This window comes from Falco naumanni, chromosome 5, assembly GCF_017639655.2.
Source record: "Falco naumanni isolate bFalNau1 chromosome 5, bFalNau1.pat, whole genome shotgun sequence".
Taxonomy (NCBI): domain Eukaryota; kingdom Metazoa; phylum Chordata; class Aves; order Falconiformes; family Falconidae; genus Falco; species Falco naumanni.
In genome coordinates this window covers 70,854,408-70,877,773 of record NC_054058.1, presented here as the reverse complement: position 1 = coordinate 70,877,773, position 23,366 = coordinate 70,854,408, and the positions used below count along the sequence as shown (strand labels likewise).

Genomic DNA, 23,366 nt, shown 5'->3' with positions numbered 1-23,366 from the left:
TCACTGGGTGTCCATATTTCAATACAGTGAAGGAGAATTAATTTTTAAATTACTTTTGAAGTGGCATTTTTAAAAATATGTAGAAGAATGGCTGCAGAAGCGTGGCCTTAGAATCTCTGAAGATCTGCACAATCCAGGCCTGGTATTAGAACAGGCCTGTAATCAGAATTGTACTGAAGCTGCTGTGCTGAAGTTAGCAAGAAAGGTAGCCTTGAGCTATTCTTGAATCCTGAGACCCAGTAATTATGTTGTGCCAACAGGCCGTGGCTGTAACGAGATACAGCTGCTGGGGAAGCAGGTGCAGGGCCAAGAAAGATAGGGACCGGTATGGGAAAATAGGGACTAACAAACTACAAGGCTGAAGCACAGCAACACAATTAGCTACACGGATAGAATGCTTATTTTAGTCATGATAATTAGGGGTGTGAGAACTGCGCGCGTTTAGAGACTACTAACCAATTGTATTTCTGCTTTACAAATATGCATGTGTATCGGTTCTGTATAAGTAGTGTTAGAAACTAATAAAGTTGAGCAAGATGCATAACTCATATTGAGCGTCTTCTTGACTCCGGCGAACCCTTCTTCCAACAAAAATATGTTTTTCTTCTTTTTTTCTGACATTATTTTGTCATTCATTTTGATATTATAGAATTGATGTGAACTGAATTTTGAATGGATTTACTTTTTATTTTAATGGGAGTGAATTATACTATTAGATCTTAGATCTGTGATCAGCATCACTTCTGAATAACACACCAACCTGCAAACAAGGAGCTCGGCACGTTAGTACAGCTTCACAGCTGGGATGAACCAAAAGGCAAGTCCAGCAACTACATGTCTAGCCTCACATTGAGGTGACCTGGAAGTTTTTGCAGTGGCATGAGCCCCTGTCCCGTAAAAATTAGACCATGAACTCAACAGACTGAGAACTTCCTTCAGCCAGACAATTCATCCCAGAACCCACCTAGTAGTTGTAACATTAAAAAGGATGCTAAGTACTCACTAGCCTGGACAAGTCTGCCCTCCCAGAGGTGCCAGGCTACAATGAACAGCTCAAAACACTTGATGAGCTGACATTTTGGTTTTACTGGTACACTGGAGAAGTTCAAAAGAAGCAATTTGTTCTGTGGCTTAATGCATTTAAGAACCAAGGTGTGGCACATTCATTGTGGCAGAAAAACAGCTTTGACCCCCCTCCCTTTAAAAAACAAAGAAAGCAAATGAAAGGTGAAGAAGTGAGCACGCAAGGTAGCAAAAGCTTATTAGTGAAGGGAACAGAAAATATCGATCATTCTGACCCATGCAGCAGCTGAGGATGTGGAAGCAGGAAACCCTAGAGACATTACAAAGTGCCAGCAGTCCTAAGCAATCATCTTTGTTTGTCACTAATGAGCCGTGGTGCTTTTTAATAATATATAAACCATTTAAAAGGACTTGATGGGAAGACCGAGGGAAGTCAGTTCAAGCTTTTCTAGCTAGAGCAAGGTCAGAAAACACTGAAATGTTTTGTGAAATGGGGAAACAATCAACTTCTGCCAAATACAGAGCAAGTGCTCAGCAAAACTACTGGGGTTCCTAGGAGGTCTCCCAGACACTCGGACCCCCAAAGCATTGTTTTCTGGCAGACCATCCTCCTAGAGGGTACGTCCCAAGCCAGAACTCCAGGAAACATCACAAGGGAGGCCCCAGATCCCTTGGGTGTGTGGTGCTGTTAGCAGAAACCACGGTGTTTCTATCTGCAGGCAAAGCCCACAAGGCACCCAAGAATTCCTGGGTGTCATTGCTATAGTTTCCAGGTGTTAAGCCATCACTCATGTAAGCCCTGAGGGCACATGCTCCAACCACGCTGGGTTTCCAGCCCCCTAGTAAGGAGTCTGGAACCCTAGGATCTCCAGCTTGGAGTCAAAGAGACTAGAAACTCTTGTAGTCATCAAAAGAAATGAGCAATCCTGGCAGTTTCACCCCTTTCATCGGCTGCTTTTAGCAGCAGAGAGGCTGCCAAGGCTGTCACGTTCCCTGAAGAGCTGGAAATCATAAAAAGAAGTGCTTCATTTTTGGACTGATCATAGTTCTTTGCAATGCATTAATGGGATTTCACACTTGCGGTATTCAAAGAAAAAAAAAAAAGATGTGGGTCTGATTCAGATCAAAATTTTAATTAGAGCGAAAAATTTCTACAGCATGGAAATCCCACTTTTTGATCACAGAGGGCTTTGACAGATACTCAGCAGGACTCTCCACACACCTTTAACACACTTCACACTGACTGATATGCAGCTATGTTAACAGCAGAAAACATGAATTGCTCCAACTGCAACGATGCAAAAGCACACTCTAGGACAGAGAGATAAGGAGTAACAGGGCAACAATACAATCTGATAGGGACAAGTAAAACTGAAGGTGCCATAGACATGGTATAAAGCCCTGTGGAAAGTCCATGCGAGACCACAGAGCCCACATGTTGGAGCAGGATCCTTGGAGTGGCTGGCTACTTTAATTCACATGTTTACCATGACTGACATGACACTGTCTTCATCCTGACAAGAGAAGCTAAAGTACCCAGTCATGAAGGCTGCTGGAAGGCAGCTGTGCGGAGAAGGACCTGGGAGTTCTGGTGGGCAGCAAATTGCCCCTCAGCCAGCAGTGTGCCCTTGGGGCCAAGAAGGCCCACGGGACCCTGAGGGGCACAAGGAGGAGCATGGCCAGCAGGGCGAGGGAGGGGATCTCCCCCTCTGCTCGGCCCTGGTGAGGCCTCGTCTGGAGTGCTGTGTCCAGTGCTGGGCTCCCCAGTTCCAGAGAGACAGGGAGCTGCTGGAGAGGGGCCAGCAGAGGCTGTGGAGATGATGGAGGAACTGCAGCATCTCCCTTCTGAGGAAAGGCTGAGGGAGCTGGGCCTGTTTAGCCTGAAGAAGAGAAGACTGAGAGGGGATCTTATCAGTGTCTACAAACATCTTAAGGGCCAGTGTCAAGAAGATGGAACCACACTTTTCAGTGGTGCCCAGCAACAGGACAAGGGGCAATGGACATATATGGCAACACAGGGAGTTCCAGCTGAATATGAGGGAGAACTTCTTTACCTTTGAGGGTGACAGAGCATGGGACCAGGCTGCCCAGAGAGGCTGTGGAGTCTCCTTCTCTGGGGACATTCAAAACCTGCCTGGACATGCCTCTGTGCAGCCTGCTCTGGGAGAGAGAACCTGCTTTAGCAGGGGCTGGACTAGGTGATCTCCAGAGCCCCCTTCTGACTCTGGCCATTCTGTGTGATTCTGTGTGCAATAAATGCATCACTGCAGATGGTGCTGGTGCAGCACCTCCGGGTGCAGTCTGTCCCCACATCAGTGACCCTCTCACCCAAACGCTCCACCTCCAGCATCGCAGTGCCCTTCTCTCCCAGCTTGATGTGGGCAGAGTCATAGCCCGAAGTACCACCTCGTCCATTGCTCTGAACGGGTTATTTTCCCCTCCATCGCCCCCTGTGAAGCAGCGGGCGGCTGCTGGTGCTGTCAGACCCACGTGGACCCCAAGCCACCCCAACACCACCATTTGGGCACCTTTTCCTCCCTTCTCCCCTTCCCAGACCCTTCTTGTAGCCCTCATCTCCTTCCAAGCACACAACTGCTTTTCAGACCCGGTTTTGCCGTCTCAGGATCCAGTGTTTCTGACACCATCATGGTGCCATTGACACGGGGCTTGCCTGGGGCCCGGACAGCATGGGAGGACCTCGCAGGAGGCTCCCCCACAGGCCTCAGGGAAGCTCGATTTCAGATCCAAGCGATAATTTCATTATCTAAACCCTAAACGGCAATTAGCGGTGGTGCCTCTGCAGGGAAACTGCGTCTGAGCTACCTCTCACCCGCCTCTTACGCCAGCTCAGCGCCGGCTCCGGCGCCGCCATTACCGCCCCCCCCCGCGGAACTACAGCCCCCATCATGCCCGGGGCTGCCCGAGGCCAGCGGCGGGGAGGCGCGGGGGCCGACGGGAGCTGTAGTCCCGGCCGTAGGGCCGCGGCCGTGTCGGTGAACGGGCGGCGGGCGGGGAGCGAACTACCGGCACCCGGGAGGAAGCGGGGGCGGAGGGGCCAGGGCTGGGAGCGGGGCCGCGGCCCGGGAGCGGGATGCGGTGGCGGCCCGGGAGGCCGCCTCGCTGCTTGGGGCGATACCATGCACCCGGCCGTGGCAGTGGGGCTGGTGTTCGGCGGCTGCTGCAGCAACGTGGTGTTCCTGGAGCTGCTGGCCAGGTGCGGGGCCGGGGAGAGGCTTTGGGGCAGAAGGAGGGGTTAGGGGCAGGAATGGGATCGGGGGTCGGGTGAGAGTCCCCGGAGCAAGGGGCTGCGGGGTCCCCCCACCGGCTTCAGCATTTATGAGGGGAGGAAGTGGCAGCGGTGCCCAGGGGGTCTCCAGGAGACTGAGGGCTGGGGGGTGAGGGAGAATATGGGGTGGTAGTGGGGCTGTCGGGGGGCCCTCGGAGCTCGCCGCCACCCTGGGGCGGGCCCTTAGGGGGTCTGCGGCCCCGGCAGGGTGGCCGGCCCCCTTCACAGCTTGGGGGGCAGCCGCAGGTCCCAGGGGCTCCTCACCAAGGTGCCAAGAGGAGCCCGGGTGCACATTGCCGGGGCCCTGGCCTTGTGTCGCCATCTGATGCATTTTGTGGGGTTTTGGGGGGTGTCTCCCTCGGCTTGGGCCCAGTCTGGCCCTAGCGTGGGTCGCTTTGCTGTCCTGCCCAGGAACTGGGGTTTCCGCGTCTCTGCTGACACAGGGACCACCGCATCAGCCTGGCACTAAAGCATCCCCACCACCCCTGCTCTCTGGTCCCAATGCCTCGCACAAGTAACAGCTGAAACCCCAAGGAGAAAACGTGCAGGAGCTGGCTAGGGGTCCTCGGGGACAGCAGGCAGGGCCGAGGGAACTTCGTCTGTCTGGAAATACGATCTTCAGCAGCGTCACGCGGCTGCAGAGCCAACACAGTGAGGGTGAGGAGTCCTATGTGGCACTCGAGTGAAGGCGAATTGCCAGGCTGCAGAGAGAAGCAGGCTGATGTTTGGGGTATGTCCGAGCACTGCGTCACCTTCCTCGCCTTGATAGAGGAAGGCTGGCATGCCTTGGAAAAGGTGATGGTCTGTTGGTTTTGTTTCCCGAGCTGGTCAGCAAGCTGTGAAGGCAAAAGTGCTAGACCTGACTGGAAAAAAGCAGTAATTGAACTGGGTCTGTGTCTGCAATCATAGTAAGTCAGTGTGGAGCTGCACCCGTTCACCATTCAGTACTATGTTCACTTCAGTCATGCCTAGGCTTTCAAAAATAGTTAAAACCTGTCCTTACTTCCTCCCTATCCATCATCATCCCAGATTGTTAAGAAAGAAAGGAAGCGCAAAAAGAGAGCCTGACTCTGTAAGCGGGCAGTGGGGATATTTGCTTCAAAGTGGGAGGCTAGGATGCAGGTTCCTTAACACAAGGTTGCACAATCACTCAGCAATCACTGGAGAAATCAAGAAGCAGTTCCTGGAGGAAGAGGCCTAGCGTGGTGAGTTGTTTTTCCTCTCTGGGATTGCTCTGACCTCTGCCTTTCCTGCCTGGCTTGTGCTGCAGCATCAGCAAGGGAGGAAGAATGGGCCCCTTTGAGGTGAAGAGAGCTTTGGATCTGGCTTCTTCCATTTGCTTGCTGCTAGGTTCATGTCTCCTCCAGCCAGACCTTAAAATGAAAGAGAGCCATTTGGCCCTATTCAAAGGCTGAATTAGCTGTCTAAACCCCAGAAGGGATTTTGAGCAGCAAATCCCAGAAGTCCAGTTGCAGACATCAAGGAAAAGCTGCTTTTCACACACAAGCTTCTCTTAAGCATTGTCCCTCATCCATTTTAGAAGTTCCACTGTTTCTATGCCCCTCACTTACCTTGCTCACCTTTGGTCCCTAAATTGGGGTAACACTGGTTGTTTCTTTGGGTCTTGGTGTTAGTTATGTGGAGGTAAAAGTCCCTTCTGAAGGTAAGGTGAATCTTCCCATAACAAGTGAAGTCTTGGAACAGGATCACAGGAAAAGGCAGTGACCAGACTGACAGTCTGGTGAGGAATAATAATGGTGATTGGAAGAAACTTGCTCAGGATTTATGAGGAAAGTGTAGAGGAATGAGAACTGTTTAGTCTAGAGATGCCCGAGGACAGACAAAAGACTATGAACTGTGGAGAATGGCTGTAGAGAAGAGGAGATAAATTTTATTGCTGGGTTCTGGAGGCAGAACAAGAAATAAAGGGCTTAAATTGCTGTGAAAGGGATGTAAAGCAGGCCAAACCCCCAGGTTTGCTCCCTCTCAGTGTTGCAAAGTGGGCTTGTAAAAGGGAGAGCAGGGAAGCTCCTTGTTAGAGGTTTTTGAGAGCAAGTTAACAATCCCCTGACTGAATAACAGAAGGAGACCTGGACAGGGCAAGAAATGCCATCCAGTTCATCCCATTTCCTCTGCCTGGAGCAGCCCAACCTGTTCTGTTACTGTCCTTTCCTAGTTGACCTGGGGAGGCCTGTCTTTGAGCCGTCATGCCAAAGCTCTGCATGTGATGTACATACAGGCCTGGTTAGAAAGCCTGTGATCTGCTTTTCACCTTCTGAAGCTGTGTCCTTGTGACGTGCCTTCTCTTTAAAAGCAGTTGAGGCTCTGCATGGTAGATACTGACCAGGTTTCTTCCCTGTGTTGTTCAAAATGGGAGGTTGCTCTCCTGCAGGGCCCATTGTAGGAATTCCTTATGAAACGTGGAGTCCTCTGCAGTGATGGGCAGAAATCTTCCTTGAAGTGATTTGGACGTGCTGAACTTAGTCTGAGTGCATCAACATGTCTGAACTGATGTGCAGAAATTGGGTTAGGCTGTGGTCCGCTTACATGACTGAGAGCCCCACTCTGGCTGTTTTATCCCACTGTTTGGTAGGGCTGCTAGAAGCTAACTGCCCAGGCAACTCCACCCTAGGAGGCAGGGGGACAACTACATCATAGCGCTTCTTCATTGCTTCTGGAGGACTCTGTATCAGTTGGCTACACCTAAAGCAGATTTTTGGTTGATATATCTAGACTTCTTGTCACTTCTTTCAGGTCTGTTAGTGTGTTAAGATTGTGAATCAAAGCCATGGGCAAATACAGCCTGAGGCGGGGGCTTGTTGTTTGTCTTATCAGTTGACACATAACCCTGTGTCAACACTATACTGATAATGTGAGGTCATATGTAGAGCAAGTGACTGAACGCAAGGATTTGTGAACTGGGAGGAAGCAAAGTAATACATGGAAACAGTCTTGGTTTATTCGAAGTTTGCTTTGTATTACCCTACATAGACAACGCTTACAGTCCTTGGAGGCTGGCTTCTGTCTCTGGTTCGGTATCTCTTCCCCCAAGTAACTTTTGAAATTCTTAGCAGGGATTGAAGTCTTGTGAGCAATTAAGCTCTGAAAAATGTGAAAATTGGCAGGTAGGTAAAGGGAAGAGGCTCAGGCTAGTGCCTACCTTGTGGAAAATGCAGGGAGAAGGTGTCCTTTCCAGGTACTGTCTGGTGGCAGCCATGTGCCAGCTCTGTATTAACCAGTGCTGCTGCTGCTTCTGAGAAGTCTGGGGATGGTGGTGTGTGTGTCACAGAAGAGATTTTGGAGACCAGGCCTTTGTCTCTGCTACCCAGTGGACAGCTTGATTATTCCTGTTCTCCAGCGCATCTCTCGGCTTGCATTCTTCAGAATTGTGTCTAGACCCAGCCTCTACCTACTTGTGATGGCATGTTGTGTGAGCAAGCTGCAGGCTTGTGCAGCAGGGTGGGGATCAGGACTCTGCAGCTTACAGCTTCTCCATTAAGTCCTTGACCTCAGTTTCTGTCTTGCACAAGAGAAAGGGGAAGTACTTGCTCAAATTCCTTTGCCTCCTGCTGCAAATAACAGCGAGCTTTCTGATTATCTGACATGTCACGGCCGCCTCTGAGCCCAGAGCTGACTGTGTGCCTCCCAGAAAATCCTCTCCTGCTCCCTGTAAGCTTCTTAGGAAGGAGGCAGGGTCTGCAGCAGGCATGTCAGCTAGGAATGGGTGGGCAGTGTGCAGGGAGTGTTTGTTTAATGTTAGGCTGTTACAGGCTGTCTTGCCCTTGTGTATAATTTCTCTTCCCTCAGAATAAACATACAAGGTTGATTTGCTCCAAGGTGGTGTCATTTGTGCTACAGAAGTAGTGATAACTGCAGTGCCTGGGTCTCTCTGAGGGGACAAAGATGCTCAGCTAGGACAGTCTCTTTCAAGGTCAGACACTGTTTTGTGGCTTTCAATACCTTGTGGAGTTTGAAAACTTCAGTGCAAAGCATGTGTCACATTAGCAAGCTCCCTGACTTGCCTGACTATCATGTGGCATTTAATGCCACAACCTTTTTGGTCTCCCATGATGAGCTTCTTCCTTCTTGAAGGTTCCTTCTTGAGCCTACAACCAACCTTTTTTTTTTTTTTTTTTTTTTCCTGGCATCCAGCAGACACAGGAGGGCAGAGAGCTAGAGCTTGCTGAGTAAATTGAAAGAGGTCTGAGCTCATGTTCACATGTTCTGGGGGTATAGGAAGAGTTATGGACGCTGTGCCTTGCTCTGCAGACACAGACCTGACCTTGGCACTGACCTCATGCAGTGGAAGTAAGGGCTATTGGAAATCCTGTTGCCCTCCTCCTGGGTAGACTCATCATTTCACCTGGCCTCTTAACAAATACAGCAGCTTGTAGGTAGGGAGGGAGCCCTATCAAAACTACCTCCCCATGAGAAAGGGGGAGATCCAGCTTCAGTATGGTTGTTGGTACTTGATGTTGGTGATTCAGATCCTATACCCTGGTGGGATCTTCTACAGACCTGTAAGATGCAACCAATCTCCTCTTTTACTTCCTGACCCAATTCATCACATGGCCCATGATGGGGGTGGCTGCTCAATTCCTCCTTGGAATTGTTTGAAGAAGGGATTGCTGCACATGTATCCACAAGCACAGGGATATACCTGCAGGGAGGTGTATAACAAAGGCAACATGAGAACCTGAACAGATGAAGCAGTAAAGCCCCTCCAGGTTGATGCTCACTCTGGAATTATGAGCTGTGAGCCTCTTAGTGCAGCGCAATGCAGTGTCTGTTCTCCATGGTGTTGCTCTTATGCTTGTCTTTTCCATGCTTGCAGGCAGTTTCCAGGATGTGGGAACATAGTGACATTCTCCCAGTTCCTATTTATTGCGGTGGAAGGCTTTATCTTCGAAGCCAACTTTGGGAGGAAGAGGCCGGCCATACCAATAAGGTACAGTTGATCTGGCAGCTTTTGCTAGGCACAAATTGACTAGCTATCTCTTATCAAGAAGTGTTTAATAAAGTGGTTTATCCACTTATACTGTCTAAATCCCATCCATTCTGCAGCATTTGTGAAGCCACATTGAGAACCTGTCATACCTGATAAAATATGAACTCCTCATTTATTGAGAATTAATAGGAAATTGCTACCAGATATTTCTCTGTCCAAGAAACAGGACAGTATTTTGCATAGTTAAGTCTGCTGTGTTTGGAGAGCTTGCTGTCTCTCTGGGGCTTGATGCAATGGGCATGGGAGGAAGAGGTTTACTGGAAACCCAGCCAAGTTCACATTTGCATTTCTCCATCAGGGCTGATCTTGTCCTGGCAATAACCTGGCATGTTTGTGGTCTCTTTCCTGGCACTCAGTGGCTGAAGTGAGGAGGTTTTGTGGAGTTCCTTAGCATACTGGCCCATAGCAAAACAGAGAGCTGTGCTGAGTGCTCAGGACAGAGATCCTCATGACAGAAAGCTGAGAGCAAGTTTTGTGCCATTCATGGCTGCATCACAGTGAGGAACGTCAATTTGTGGAGGCTTTCTAGCTTTGGTGCAGAACCATGGAGGTCTTCAGGCCTGGATTTGAATTGGTTTCTCCTTCCACTCAGGACAGTGATGGCTGCTGGCAGAAATTGAATCTCCTCAAATCAAGCCTTGTCTTATGCCAGTGTCCTTAGGAGAGAGGGGTCTGAAGGAAGTCCATGCTAAAAGATCCCAGCTGGGGTATCCTCAGTTCCCCTTTGCTTCTGGGATTAGCACAAGCTGAACCAGAGCAGGTCAACCTGCTTCCTGTTCTAAGGACTTCCCTACTACATCCAAAGTGGATTAATCTTGTTAGTCCTTGTTACAGGCCCAGGAGCTAGGTAAGCTCCTGCTCAGCTTCAGACCTTTCCTTGCATCTCCAGACCTGTTCCCAAGGTGTCTCCCAGCATCCCAGGGAAGTACACGCACAGCTGTCAGCTGTTTCTTCTTGTGTTTGTGTTTCAGGAACTATTTCATCATGGTGGCCATGTTCTTCACTGTCAGTGTGGTAAATAACTATGCTCTGAACTTAAATATCGCCATGCCACTGCACATGATCTTCAGATCAGTGAGTACTATCATACCATCCTCTTCCTCCTCGTGTGACATCCCTTCCCATCATCCCTGCAAGCACTGTCCCTGGCACATGTGTTCCACCATCATGTCTTTCCCTGAGGGCACCAAAACCCTGTGCAAATACTAAACTCCAGCTGCCTTTTGGGGGGAGCAACCTTGCTCTGAAAGCTCAGCTCCAATTCTCACTTTCACAGTGTTGATCATTAAGTTTCAGCTTAATGGGCAGATGGGGAAACTGACCCTGAAACAGACTTTATATTTCCAAAGGTGGTAGGGAAGTAACAATATCAAAACCAAACCCAGACTCTGGCTGCCAGCCCTTGATGAACTGAATTGCTGGTCAAAGGGATCCAGCTTTCCCTTCCACCACACAGCTATGCCAAGTGGTTCATGTCCTAGCGTAGGTGTCTTGGTTAAACACCTCAGGTCAGAGAGCGTGGATTTGGCCTAGTTCCACCTGCACTGTTACTGCATAGGTCTTTACTTTGGAAAATGCTATTAAAATGCATCTTCACTTATGTGTAGATGAGTGCCAGGCTGAAAGCATCTGTTAAAACCAAAGAAAAGGGAGCTCTAGCTGTTGAGAATAACAAATCGGCTGAATGGCAGCTGTTCTTCCACAACACATCATGGGGTTGAGATACCTTAAGTCAGGAGAGGTTAAAAAGAAGAAAAACAGACAACACTGTAGGACACCTGTCCTGCATTAACCATGAGGTTAAATTCTTGTAAGTTCTTGTATCGCAGCCCTGCAGTCAATCTATGGAGCCATACTCCTGTTCCCAATTTGAAACAAGGTGATTTGGCCACATTCTGGTCTGTAGCGCACGTTGACTGTCAGGAATTGGGCAAAAAAAGGGGGAGGCCTGCTACTGCTACTGGCTAGAAGATCCTAGTAACCTGTTTGCCCCAGCATCCTTGTTCCCAAGCCACGCAGCTCAACTTCTCCTCTCCTTCTAGCTGAAGTGAGACTGATAGAATTATAGAATCATTTAGTTTGGAAAAGACCTTTAAGATCATTGAGTCCAACTGCAAACCTAACACTGCCAAGTCCAGCACTAAACCATGTCCCTGCGTGCCACATCTACATGTCTTTTAAATCCCTCCAGGGATGGTGACTCAACCAGTTTCCTGGGCAGCCTGTTCCAATGCTTGACAAACCTTCCAGTGAAGAAATTTTTCCTAATATCCAATCTAAACCTCCCCTGGTGCAACTTGAGGCCGTTTCCTCTCATCCCCACCCTGTCAGTCTCCCTGATCCTGTTCTGGTATTTCTGTTGGTGTTTTGGCATTAGTTGTATTAAATTTGTGATGTTTCTCTGGGGCAGACATCCCAGTCTGGGGAATTTTGTCATGCTGACCTTCTATTTTTGTTTTAATCCTTGCTATCTTCTTTCCCAGGGTTCTCTCATAGCAAGCATGGCTTTAGGTATCATCATTTTGAAGAAAAGGTAAATCACAAACCTTTTTCTTATATCATCAGGGAGTGCTCTGCCACTGACTTAATCCTGACTGGTGTTTAGTGCCTTCCCCTTTCCTCTTAAATATTCTTGTTTTACTAATAGAGAAACTGAGACACAGAGGTGTGCCTGGACTAGAGGCTGGAATAGTTCCCTCTTCTGCATTTCCACCACCCCCCTCTCCTTCATTTAAGGCAAGCATGGACTGAAAAGACATGACTTCAGCCTTCTGTGTTCGCTCTTTTCTTTCCTGCAAGGCCAGTACTGACTGCTCCTGATGGATGGTTGTACTGGATCTGGCTGGAATGGAGTTCACTTTCTTCATAGCGGCCCATATGGTGTTGTGTTTGGTATTGGTGGCAAAAACAGCAGTGATAGCACACTGAAGTTTTGGCTGTCGCTGCACAGTGCTTACACAGTGTCAAGGCTCTCTGTTTTTCCTACTCTGCCCCTCAGCAAGTAGGCTGGGGGTGGACAAGAAGCTGAGAGGGGATACAGTTGGGACAACTGACCCAAAATGGCCAAAGGGATATTCTCTGCCATCTAATGGCATGCACTGCCATAGAAACCAGGGTAGAAAAAGAAAGGGGTTGGGTGGAGGTGGCTTCCATGGTGGCCATACTTATGGGAGGTGGTGAGTGATTGCTTTTGCCTTGTTTTTGTGAGTTCCCCCCTGCCCCCCTGCCTTAAACTCTTTAGTTCAACCCACAAGTTTTCTCATTCTTGCTTGTCTAGTTCTGTTCCCATCCCGCGAGGCTGGGGGGATGGGCAGGTGGCTGTGTAGGTGCTTGGCTGCTGGCTGGGGTCAACTCACCACAGTGGGCAAAGACATCAGGACTGGAGGGTCCTCCTGGCTGCTTGGGGTCTGGCTGTTGGACCAGTGTGGGCACATCCCCTGTCACTCCATCACTGTGCAGAGATCTGCGCTGGCTTTGATCTGAGAGGGATCCTTTGCCACAGGCAAGGAGATCTTGGTCCAAATGCTTCTTTTTTGTTGCAGTTGGATTAAGTTGGCCTTCCCTCCCAGCAATGTCCAGCGTTAGGTAATGGGTATGTGTCCATTACCCCAAGTTCACACTGGTGTGACGGAGCAAGATGGAATGCAAAGGAGCAGGAGGTGAACAGCGTGGGGGTGGGCTGGGTCACTGACATTTCTCTTCTCCCCTATGCAGATACAGTGTATCTAAATACACGTCCATAGCTCTGGTGTCCGTGGGGATCTTCACCTGCACTTTCATGTCTGCAAAGCAAGTGGTAAGGGTTGGAAAGGGCCTGAGGTCATAGCTGTGAACCTTATTGACAGGAGGAGCTGCTGTCAGCACCTTCATCAGTAATTCCCTTTGCCTGACTATTAATGGAAAGAAAAAATGTATCCTAGGTCCAGATCTGCTCCCTGAAATCTCTTATTCCTGGTCTTACTTTTCTGTGGTTTGGAGGGAAGGGATGCACACCCATCCATGTGGTTTAACTTAATTACAGATGCCTGTAAACCTGTTAAGGTTGCTTTTTTGCTGAGAATAAGCCTTTTTTTTTTTTTTTTTTTTTTTTTTTTTGCCACAGAGCTAACAACTAGGAGCTGTTTTCTCTTGCCCTTACTGTGATGTGTTGCAGTTAGGAGCAGGTGAATCTTAAACAAAACTCAGCCATCTTAAGTCTTTGCTCTTTTTATCCCAGAAAAGATTGTCAGCTTTCAGGCTAGGTTTTTCCTGACCTGTTGTCATCCAATGTGACTTTCTGTGATCCTTGAAATAAAGTGCATGTATTTGGAGACCAGGAGGGTGTAAAGAAAATCCATGTGTATCACCACTTTGTGCTTTTCCTGGGTCAGTACCCATACCCACAGCCTGATCTTGTCAGATGAAGACAGAAACATGGCATAAAGTCGTGGTCAGGTGAAAACTAGTTGCACTTAATCCAGCTCTGAGAGGTTAGGAAATTAAACAGGGCTGTCAAACATCCAAGTCGCCCATCATTTAGTAGCTTTTTATACTTTCGGAATCTGTCTGAGGAAGGTCTGGGCTATGCAGCCTTGCTCTGTATTAATCCAGATAAACTCTCAGCAGGCATGGGGGTTTGATATAGTACAGACAGTTGTAGCAAAGGTGAATAATCTAATTTGCTCTAAACCACAGTGAAAGACAGTTGAGCCAAGTCATGCTACCTAGAGTTTTACCCTTGACTAACAGCATCTACAGGCCTGGTTTCCTCAATGTCTTGACCACAAGCCAGAGCCCTGGTTTTAGTACCTGACAGGGGATTGGCCAGAGCCCTTGTTCTTTCCTGCACACTCACCTGTGAGATGGGTACGGCGGAGCCTGCTGACGGGCTGTCTTTGAGAGCTTTTTAAGTGGCATTGATTATTTTTGTGGTTGAAGAGTTTGGTGTCTCACCAAGCCAGGGCATTTCTTTTGGACAAACTACTTTCTTGATCAGACATTTACACTTTTTTGCACTTTTTGCTGAAATCTAGTGTGTTCCCTGAAGCAGAGTGGAAAGCAACTGTAATTCCTACCACCTCTGTTCAGCTAGGGAAGCAACTCTGGAGAATGTGAGACTTTGGGCAGTCTTTGCTTTATGGGCTTGCTTGGAACACGGCACACAAACCAAGAGGGAGGTACAGGCAGATCCAAATTAGCTGCAGGGACACGTAGCTCATGGTGACTGTGTTGTGTCTCCCTCCACCAGGCATCTGACTCCAGCTTAAATGAAGAGGATGGACTCCAGGTTTTCTTGTGGTGGCTGCTAGGTACGTGAGTGCCACATTTCCAGCTGACTTTGCTGGGATACTGGCAAGACTTGGCTCTTTGACATTCTTGGCCATGTGGGTTGTACAAAGCAGACTGTGGTGGGAGTCCCTGTGCTGAAGTTAAGTTGTGCTGAGCATCTGTTGGATGTTGATTTGTGAAGAATGGGGTTTTGTGGCACTTATTAGCAGCTTTGAGCAAGGAGACATTCTTCATTTGGCCAGAAGGTTAAATACAGCACCTAAGGAGTTTCTGCAAGGTAGTGGTTTGGTGACAGAATGAGACTGCAGTCATGCACATTTTCAGATATCTTCTTGATTTCTCTTTGCAAAAGCAGCCCTGCCTGCTATGGGATGGTGGGATATACTGCAGAGAGGGAGAAGGGCTGTAACTGGTTCAGGTGATCATTCAGCACAATATTTCATGGAGGAGTCTTCAAAGTATGGCACTTGAGTCTGTTTTTGTACCTCCAACCTGGGTCTGTTGGTGGCTTTTTGGGGAATGTGGGACTGATACATTGTCAGTAGCAGCAAATGACTCTGTCCCTGGTATCCCACCAACTCTGTTTGCCAGGGCTGAGTCTCTTTTTATGAGGTGTTCTTTTCAGAAGTCTCTTGGCGTCTTAGCCTTTGTAATAAGATACCTGTGTCCCCAAGACCATTATCAGTTTTCTTACCAAGCCTGGATGTTTTACCTTTTATCACTGAAATCTGAATTGTGTGAGTCTTTAAGCTGGTTGACTTGAGCTATGCCATGCTTGAGCAGTGTTGCAAGGCTGTGCTTCTGTTCCAGGTATTGCTGCACTCACCTTCGCCCTCCTCATGTCTGCCAGGATGGGGATTTTCCAGGAGATGCTGTACAAGCAGTTTGGGAAGCACTCCAAAGAGGCCCTTTTTTACAATGTAAGCCACTGTCTCTTTTTCTGTTGCTTTTACTGGGCCGATAGAACTGCTAAGAGAGTCCCGTCCCCTCCTACCCTGTACTCTGCACAAATCCAAAGGATCACACACTGCGAGGCTGGAGCAGTGAAGAGTGTGCTCTCATCCATATCATAGAATCACAGAATGGTTTGGGTTGGAAGGGACCTTAAAGATCATCTAGTTCCAGCCCCCTGCCAGGGGCACAGACACCTGGACCTACCCTACAACCTCTGACCTGCACATTATCTATGCTGTAAACCCTCAATTTTTTCCAGAAGACTGTCTCATCTTCAGTTCTAAGCTCCTTGGGAGGAAAAAGTCTGATCAAGCTCAGGATAGTCCATCTATATATATAGTAATGTATATATATTGTATTATAGAATCATAGAATGATAGGATGGTTTAGGTTGGAAGAGACCTTAAAGACCATCTAGTTCCACCCCCCCTGCCATGGGCAGGGACACCTTCCACTAGACCAGGTTGCTCCAAGCCCCGTCCAGCCTGGCCTTGAACACTTCCAGGGATGGGGCATCCACAGCTTCTCTGGGCAGCCTGTGCCAGTGCCTCACCACCCTCATAGTGAAGAGTTTCTTCCTAATATCTAATCTAACTCTGTCCTTTTTCAGCCTAAAAGCATTCCCCCTTGTCCTGTTGCTACAGGCCCCACTAAAAAGTCTGTCCACACATGTGTGAGGCTGATTTCTCAGAATGAGAAGTGGTTGTGTTCACATCATCTGTTAACATCAAGTCTTTACTTTTCTCTCCAGCATGCATTACCACTCCCTGGATTTCTCCTCCTTGCCCCAAACATCTACCAGCATGCAGTCCTCTTCAGCCAGTCTGGTAAGTGTTGCACAGATGGATCCTTGCTCTCGTACCTTTCTGTCCTCTGGAATATGCCGTAGGAATCTTTCAGTCTAGCAGCTGTGTACGTCAGACTGTTGTCTTGGGGTATTCAAGCCCTTTGAATTTTCAAGTTTGATAGGAAGCAAAAAAAAACCCTCACTGTCTTGAGTACATTGTCCAGCTTTTTCCCTGTGGTGGGCCAAATGCCAGCATGCTTGGAGAAGTGGTGATTGCTGGCTGCTGAGAGCCTGGCCATGGGCAGCTGAACATTCAGCTGGTGCCACAGCATCTCACAAAGCTAAGCCATGAGTTACTGTCTGGATCACTGTGAGTAAAGCCCAAGCTTCTCACTAATGCATATGCATACACCTGTTGGGTCCAGCCAGATTGTGCATCTGTCCACCTTGAACTATACATCTGCTTAAGTTTTAATAGTAAAATTCAGGCTTTTCAGTGCCAGCAAGCTTCCTATATCCCTGATCTTGAAACTGCGTGGATCTTTGCTGAGTAGGTTTGCTGGTTCTCTAATCTCCTCTGGGTAGGGGCATTGTTTGCATGTGTAGATTGCTTTAACCTGTTCATTAATATCATTGCAAAATATTTCTATCTCAATTAATAATAGGGCAGCCCTGACACAAGAAAGCAAGACAGAGCTTTTCTTTTAATGTCTTTTTCCTTAGCTTACTTCTTCCTCCATCTTCCTTTCTTCCCTACAGAAGTCCAAGCAGAAACATCTGCAAACTCTCTTGTATTTGTCATTTACCACAGTAAGAAGAAGAAAACTGTCCATTTAGAGCAAAATGAAAATGTGCCCACATCTCAGTCTGCCTAATGCAGCAATGGCCTGCTGAAGTTGCAGTGTATCCCAGATCATGGTCAATCCTGGGCAGGAGAGAGACACCTCTCCTTGCATCATCTTTAAGCAGTAGCAGGGCAGTGACCTTGCTCTGTCCTTTCTCCCCACAGAGCTGTTCCAGGTCCCAGTGATCGGCCTGACCCTGCCAATCATGTGGTTCTACCTCCTCATGAATGTTGTCACTCAGTATCCTTTCAAAGCTCAGTAGAGACATGCCACAGAGGTGGCAGTGGGGTGGGAGAGGAGGAATGGAGTGGGGGTGCTGAGTCCATCGAGTCTTTCCTGCATTTGGGAGGTATTTGTGTAATTTGGAAAATAGAGTGGAATTTAACCTGGAGCTTACAATTTTTCCAGTGTGGCCCAAATCTGCCACCACCTCCCCAGGCACAGGCAGGCTGGTATAAACTCACAGCAGTTTTGCTAGCCAGCTCTGGATAGAAGGGACCGGTCGGGAGCTATTTGTAATATATCAATGTGTAGAGTCTTCCAGGCAGAGATGAGAGGTCTGAAGTCTGACGAAGCTGAGATGCCCTCAAGAAAAGGACCCTTCTGTCCAAGTCCCTCTTACTATTTTCCTCTCACTGTTGAGAGCACTGTGCCCTTTTGCTGCTCATGCTTTTCCATGAAACCCCCTTGTTTAATCTGACTTTCCCATGCCCCCTTGGAGGGGAAAGTGGACTTCTGCTGGGTATAGATGGAGAAGTCTGATTTTAGCTTCCCTTGGCTCCATGGCAGGGGCTGTAAACGCTGCATGCCATTAACCTTTTGCCAACGCATCAGCCCCAGCTGCTGTAGTGACATAGTTTTGCTGTCCCAGAGCAGGGTTGGGGGGAGTCTGGGAGATTTGGGATGTCCCTGGGGTTTGTAGTGAAGATGTTCATAGCTGTAGAAATGCTGATCTGAGGAGAAGGGAATTTTATTCCCTCTGTAACCAGACTGGGGCTATCCATTGCCTAGTCTTTTTCATTCCTGAAGGTTTTCCCAGGTGTCCTCCCTCTTCAGCCCTAATGTCCCCTTACCTCTGCCCACCCAGATACGTCTGCATCCGAGGTGTTTTCATCCTCACCACAGAGTGCACCTCCCTCACTGTCACACTGGTGGTGACACTGCGCAAGTTCGTCAGCCTCATCTTCTCCATCCTCTACTTTCACAACCCCTTTACAGCCTGGCATTGGCTGGGCACCGCCTTTGTCTTCGTAGGGACTCTCATGTACACGGAGGTGTGGAACAGCCTCGGGCCCTTCCTGGCCCGCTGGAGGAAGAGGCCAAAGGAGGACTAACAGCCGAGGACACTGCAGGGACCTTTTTATTGTTTTATAGAGCAGAGCAGCAGGGAATCCCCCAGAGGGAGGTTGTTTTAATAACACAGGGGAGGTGTTCGCTGTGCCAAGCCTCCTGGGGAAATGTGGAGCCTCCACTGGGAACCTCTCTGAAATGGATCATGGAGAGGCGATACCGTTATTTTTGCAAGGTTGCGTTTTTTTATGCAAGCCCTTTTTCTTCCAACATTTCTCCCTGTTTGTTTCATTTGAATAACCCTTTTAAAGTGATGTAAAAGCTGAACCAGTTTTCTGTTAGGAGCCCAACCTTGTTGTGGTGCTGTTGTCCGCTCCTCCTGGCTTTGGTGAGCTGGACCCTGAGCCTGTTTGGTGCCGTCCTTTAATGTCCAGGTGGCCATTGCAGATGGCTGAGCCCTGGCGAGCGGCTGTTTGTGCAGCAGGTTGTTACTTACACTGGGAATGTCAGGCCTGGCTGTTAACCTGAGCCCTTGTTGCCTGATCCTACCACTTGTGCTGGGAGGGTGTTGGATACACTTGTGGCTTAGAGCCTTCTAGTCTGCCCAGTAGATCCTCCGCTGGGGAATGGTTAAGGGGACTTATTTCCAAGCCACCAAGCCCCCCTACCAGTAGCAGGGCCTAGTTAGGAGCCTGAGGAAACCAAAAAAGGGTGATGCTAAGGGGACAAAGCGCCACTGTGTCACCTTCACAACCTTCTCAGAGAGACAGTGAAGGGCTGTTGAGGCTTTGCTGAGTCCTCAGATGTTGCCCTGATACTTCGCCAGCTGGAGGGTATCGTGGGTTCTTCCTGCTTTGGTTAGATCCCCAGCGCAAGACACTTTTCAGTTGCTTCCTACTTTTTCCCTCATCTCGAGCATGTTTGGTGGGCTTCGTTACCAGCAAGTTGGCTGCAATGGACTGTGCTGAGCTCCCAGTGCACCTGTGGTCCCCTGGCCTCCAGCCCAACCTCAGGGTTCAAATGATGCCAAGAATCTCAAGAAGGGCCAGTACACCTGAGCTTATTTCTGCTGCTGGGAGGGACTGTTTTTACTGTCCCTTCACCCATTTCTTTTCTTCTCCCACCCCTTGGGCATCAGCTTTGCTCATGGCATTTCTGTCAGTGTCCCTTAGTTTCACCCCTCTGCTGGGGCTAGAGTGGGCTGCAGGAGCTCTGGGTGTGTGCCCCCATGTGTGCAGGCAATGTGTGTCCCACAGCAAGGTGAGGAGCAGCAGTCACAGCTCTTCTAGGAGCTGCTCAGTGTTGAGCAGAGCAAGGGTTAGTGCACAGCCTTGTCTTGGTCTTGGAGCAGCAGGGAGCACTGTTTTGTGTTGCCTCCGTTTTCCTGGAGCACCTTGTTTGCATCATCATGATACTGTCCCTGCTCAGCCTTGATAATTAAGGCATCCAGCAAAGTCAACCTGATTCACATCAGGCTTGGCCAGGTAAGGACTGTACTCAATTATTCCTGTACCCAATGTCCCAATGGCTTCCAGCCTTGGTATTTACAACCCCTCCAGCATTAAAGCTGTGCTTGTGGTGGGTTAACCCCAGCTGGCAGCGAAGCACCACATGGCTGCTCGCTCACTGTCCCCTGCAGTGAGTGGGTAGGAAGAGCAAATCCAAGAAAATTTGTGAGTAGAGGTAAAGATGGTTTAATAGCAATGGAAAGAGGAAGGGAAAAAAACCCCAAGTGATGCAAAGGCAACCACTCGCCATCTCCCACTGTTAGACCTGTGCCCAGCTAGTCCCTGAGCATGTTTGCCATTCCAAAAACCTCCCCTCTGTTTTGATTGCTGATTTTAACTGTATTGGCTGTCTTGGATATGCCCCTTCCCAGCTTCTCACCCACCCATGGTCTAATCATTGGTGGGGAGCAGAGTGGGAAAAAAGGGAAAGCCTTGATGCTGTGCAAGTGCTGAAACTCTGGTGTGTTGTCAGCACTGTTTTAGCCACAAATCCAAAACCCGGGGGCTGCTATGGAAAAAGTTAACTCCATCCTAGCCAGGGCCAGTATGATGCCAATGGGACCTGCAGCTCACTCCTTCCTGATATGCTGAAGGTTTGGGTCTTTTCCTTCTGGTTTTGATTTTCCCTGAGCCTGAAAACCCTCTTGTATTTTGAATGTCAGACATGGGATGTTTCCCAGGATTTTGTAGGTGGGGAGACTTTCCCAACAACTGCCCTAGCACCTAGTGCAGGTCAGCTCTCACTTCCAGCTGTTTGTGCAGGCTCCAGGAAGTACCCAGAGAGAGGTAAAACATTTATCCCTCATCTTGGTCTTCAAAGCTATTTACACAGAGCTTCAGCTGAGACAGGGAGGTATAGGAAGGCAACAACAAATTCAACGCAAAAGCATCAGGGACACCGAGTAACTGGTGGGGTTCATCAAAGCTTAAAACAGATGGGTCTTAATGCCAGGCTTAAGGCAGAAGCCACACTTGTGGGTGGGCTGCAGGAGCTGTAATGCGGTGGTTGCTGTAGGCTGGGCTGGGGATTTAGAAGAGCAATAGCTGTGCAGGTGCCTGAGTGAGTGTAACATACTGTACATAGACTACTTGCTAGGTTGCTCTTTGTATTAAGGAAGTTGCATGTTGTCTCCAGTTTCTGTGTGATGCTGGTAGGTTTGAGGATGTTTGGATTTTTCTTTTTTTTTTTTTTTTAAACTGTGTTCTGTACTTGGTCTTCACTTTAACCAGGTGTCAACGATGGGTTATTATTTGTTGTTGTCAGGGGTATTTTTTTAACTTTACAGTGTGATCTGTGTGTTTCTGAATATTTATAGTTGTTACAGTATTGCAGAAGTGGCAGCAATTCCGTTCCTGCTCTAGGAGAGCGGGTGAGCTTGCCTAGTTGTGAGATGGAGGCAAGGTCCATGCCAAAACTAGTATTTGAATCCAGGGCTGCCCACCAAAATGGGGCTACTGATTTGTTTGGTTTTAATGTTTGCTGTAGAGATGATAGCACAGTTTTTTTAGCAGAGGCTGGAAAAGTGGGTGAGGCAAAATACTTTTTGATCGGTGCTCTGGATTTGCAGAGCTTTTGGGTTGTCTGTTTGGGTTTAGGGTGGTATTTTTGTTGTTTGGTTGTGTTTTTTTTAACTAAAATAAATATGTATCCTCTTCAGAGTATGTCGGTCTTGTTTCTCCTTTCACACTTTGCTACTGGTAATCAGCTGCTGGTGACTGGAAAGTTAATGGGGCTCTGAAATGAACACACACCTTCTCCTGCCTTTAACATGAGAGAAGGTAGGAAAGACTCAGCCTTCCTGGGGTTTGAGGGACAGACCCAACCATCTCCCTCCCCTGCCTCCGCTGAAACACCTGGCAGCACTGCAGAGTGCCCCCTTGAATGCCAGCATCCCTAGTTCTCACCAGCCGTGCTGGCTGGGGTAACCAGGGGACTGGAGCCAAAGCTCCTGTAGGCCTTGGTGATACTGCCAAGCAAAGCTAGGCTCTCCTACGCAGACAGCGTGTGCCCGGCTGCTGTGCTGCAGCCCAGGTTATCCTCTGCTGTCGTGAAGTGAGAAGCTGCTTTCCTCAGATCCCACGTGCTCCTCTTCTCCTCATTCGCAGTGGCAGATGGCGAGCGCACGAGGCACATGCAGCTAAAGCAACAATAAGCTGCAGGCCTGCAGTGCTGGCACACTCACTGGGGTGGCTGTTTCCCTCTCTTTCTGCAGCACTAAGCCAGGACCACCTGCCTTGTCCCGCCCTCTCAGCTGTAGTTCCTACTAAAGGGGTATTGAACCACAGCCTGGGGGGTGTGGGAGGTGTAGGAAGGCAAGAGAAGTGAAGGCTGGCCTAGGAGAGGCTCCTCTTTAGTTGCACTTATAATAAATGATACCAAGTAACATGCTGCAGATGGTCTCTAATTGTACCCAGGTGGGTAAGTTGGGCAGCCAAGGTACCTGACAGCACCCACAGGGGTTGGGGGCCTGGCCTAGAGCAGTGGTCTGAGCGTGAAGCAGTTGGTACTGAGGAAAAACCATCAGGATATGGGGTCCCCAAGCAAAACTCAACAGTTGCTTTCAACTCCCAGTTTCTGGAAATCCCATCCATGCAGCACAGACCACTGCTTTGCTCACCCTGTGTTATCCCAGGAGAGGTTCAAAATGGGGAATGAAGCCTCCTGGCATCAGTGTTTAACCATTAACTTCGAGCTGAGTGGTCCAGCTTCCCACATGGGACCTGGTTTTAAAAAGAAAAAAAGCAAAAAATGAATTGATTACTGTGGTCTTTCCAGACCCTAGTGATGTCTCACTGCAAAAACAGCAACGTGGTGTTAAAATCCTGGCCATCGCTTTACATTTAACACACCTTTACACCTTCCCCATCTCAGATTTTTAATGGGCATATAAGTCTCCAGCAGTTACCAAGTTTATATATATTTAATTTAACAAATCATCTTTCCCCAGACCCTGGCAGCCATTTGTTTAATAAATCCTCAATTGGCCAGGGCTCTGCTTTCATCAGCTTGGAGATTTCTGTTCAAAATCTTTCACCTTTCATTAAATCTGGGCGGGTGTTTATTAATGCTTTCAATCTTTACTCAGGATGTCACAGCCTGGCTTACCCCGGTGGGTCGGAGAGAAACAAGGGTGGGTTTTTTTTATTGAAGTGAGAGGGAAAGCCTTGAACTCCTTTGGGAAACACGATGAAATCCTTGTCACTTCTAAGGTGTAAAAAACTTCTCCTGCCACTAAATTAAATGAGAGGGGCAGGAGAGGGATAAAGATGTCTCCCTAAATCACTTGGAGCCACACAGTTAATTTCTGTTCAGCGTCTTTCATTATAGTGATCATAAATCAGCAGCTGGAGCCAAAGGGCAAGAAGGTGAGATTTATTGATGGGGGAAATTTGGGAG

The 23,366-nt window shown here is 48.6% G+C and overlaps 1 protein-coding gene across 2 annotated transcripts; it reads left to right on the top strand.

Moving 5' to 3' along the window:
• Positions 1-4,065: 4,065 nt before the first annotated feature.
• Positions 4,066-21,157, top strand: SLC35B4 (solute carrier family 35 member B4). Of its 2 annotated transcripts, XM_040595566.1 has the most exons (11): positions 4,066-4,237; positions 5,464-5,514; positions 9,144-9,257; positions 10,289-10,391; positions 11,801-11,850; positions 13,032-13,113; positions 14,545-14,605; positions 15,396-15,505; positions 16,291-16,366; positions 17,336-17,411; positions 18,259-21,157. In XM_040595566.1, the coding sequence occupies exons 1-11, from the start codon at positions 4,161-4,163 to the stop codon at positions 18,503-18,505; spliced, it is 1,047 nt and encodes a 348-aa protein (XP_040451500.1). In that variant the 5' UTR covers positions 4,066-4,160; the 3' UTR covers positions 18,506-21,157. The 2 variants fall into 2 exon arrangements, with proteins under 2 accessions (XP_040451500.1, XP_040451501.1); XM_040595567.1 differs by lacking the exon at positions 5,464-5,514 and having other exon boundaries at positions 4,068-4,237.
• Positions 21,158-23,366: the final 2,209 nt, after the last annotated feature.

Bases quoted from the DNA above. Each gene is read 5' to 3' on its own strand.
- SLC35B4 (XM_040595566.1), top strand. From the start codon at position 4,161: ATGCACCCGGCCGTGGCAGTGGGGCTGGTGTTCGGCGGCTGCTGCAGC. The intron at 9,258-10,288 runs GTACAGTTGATC...TTTGTGTTTCAG, and splicing joins AGGCCGGCCATACCAATAAG to GAACTATTTCATCATGGTGG. The intron at 11,851-13,031 runs GTAAATCACAAA...TCCCCTATGCAG, and splicing joins ATCATCATTTTGAAGAAAAG to ATACAGTGTATCTAAATACA.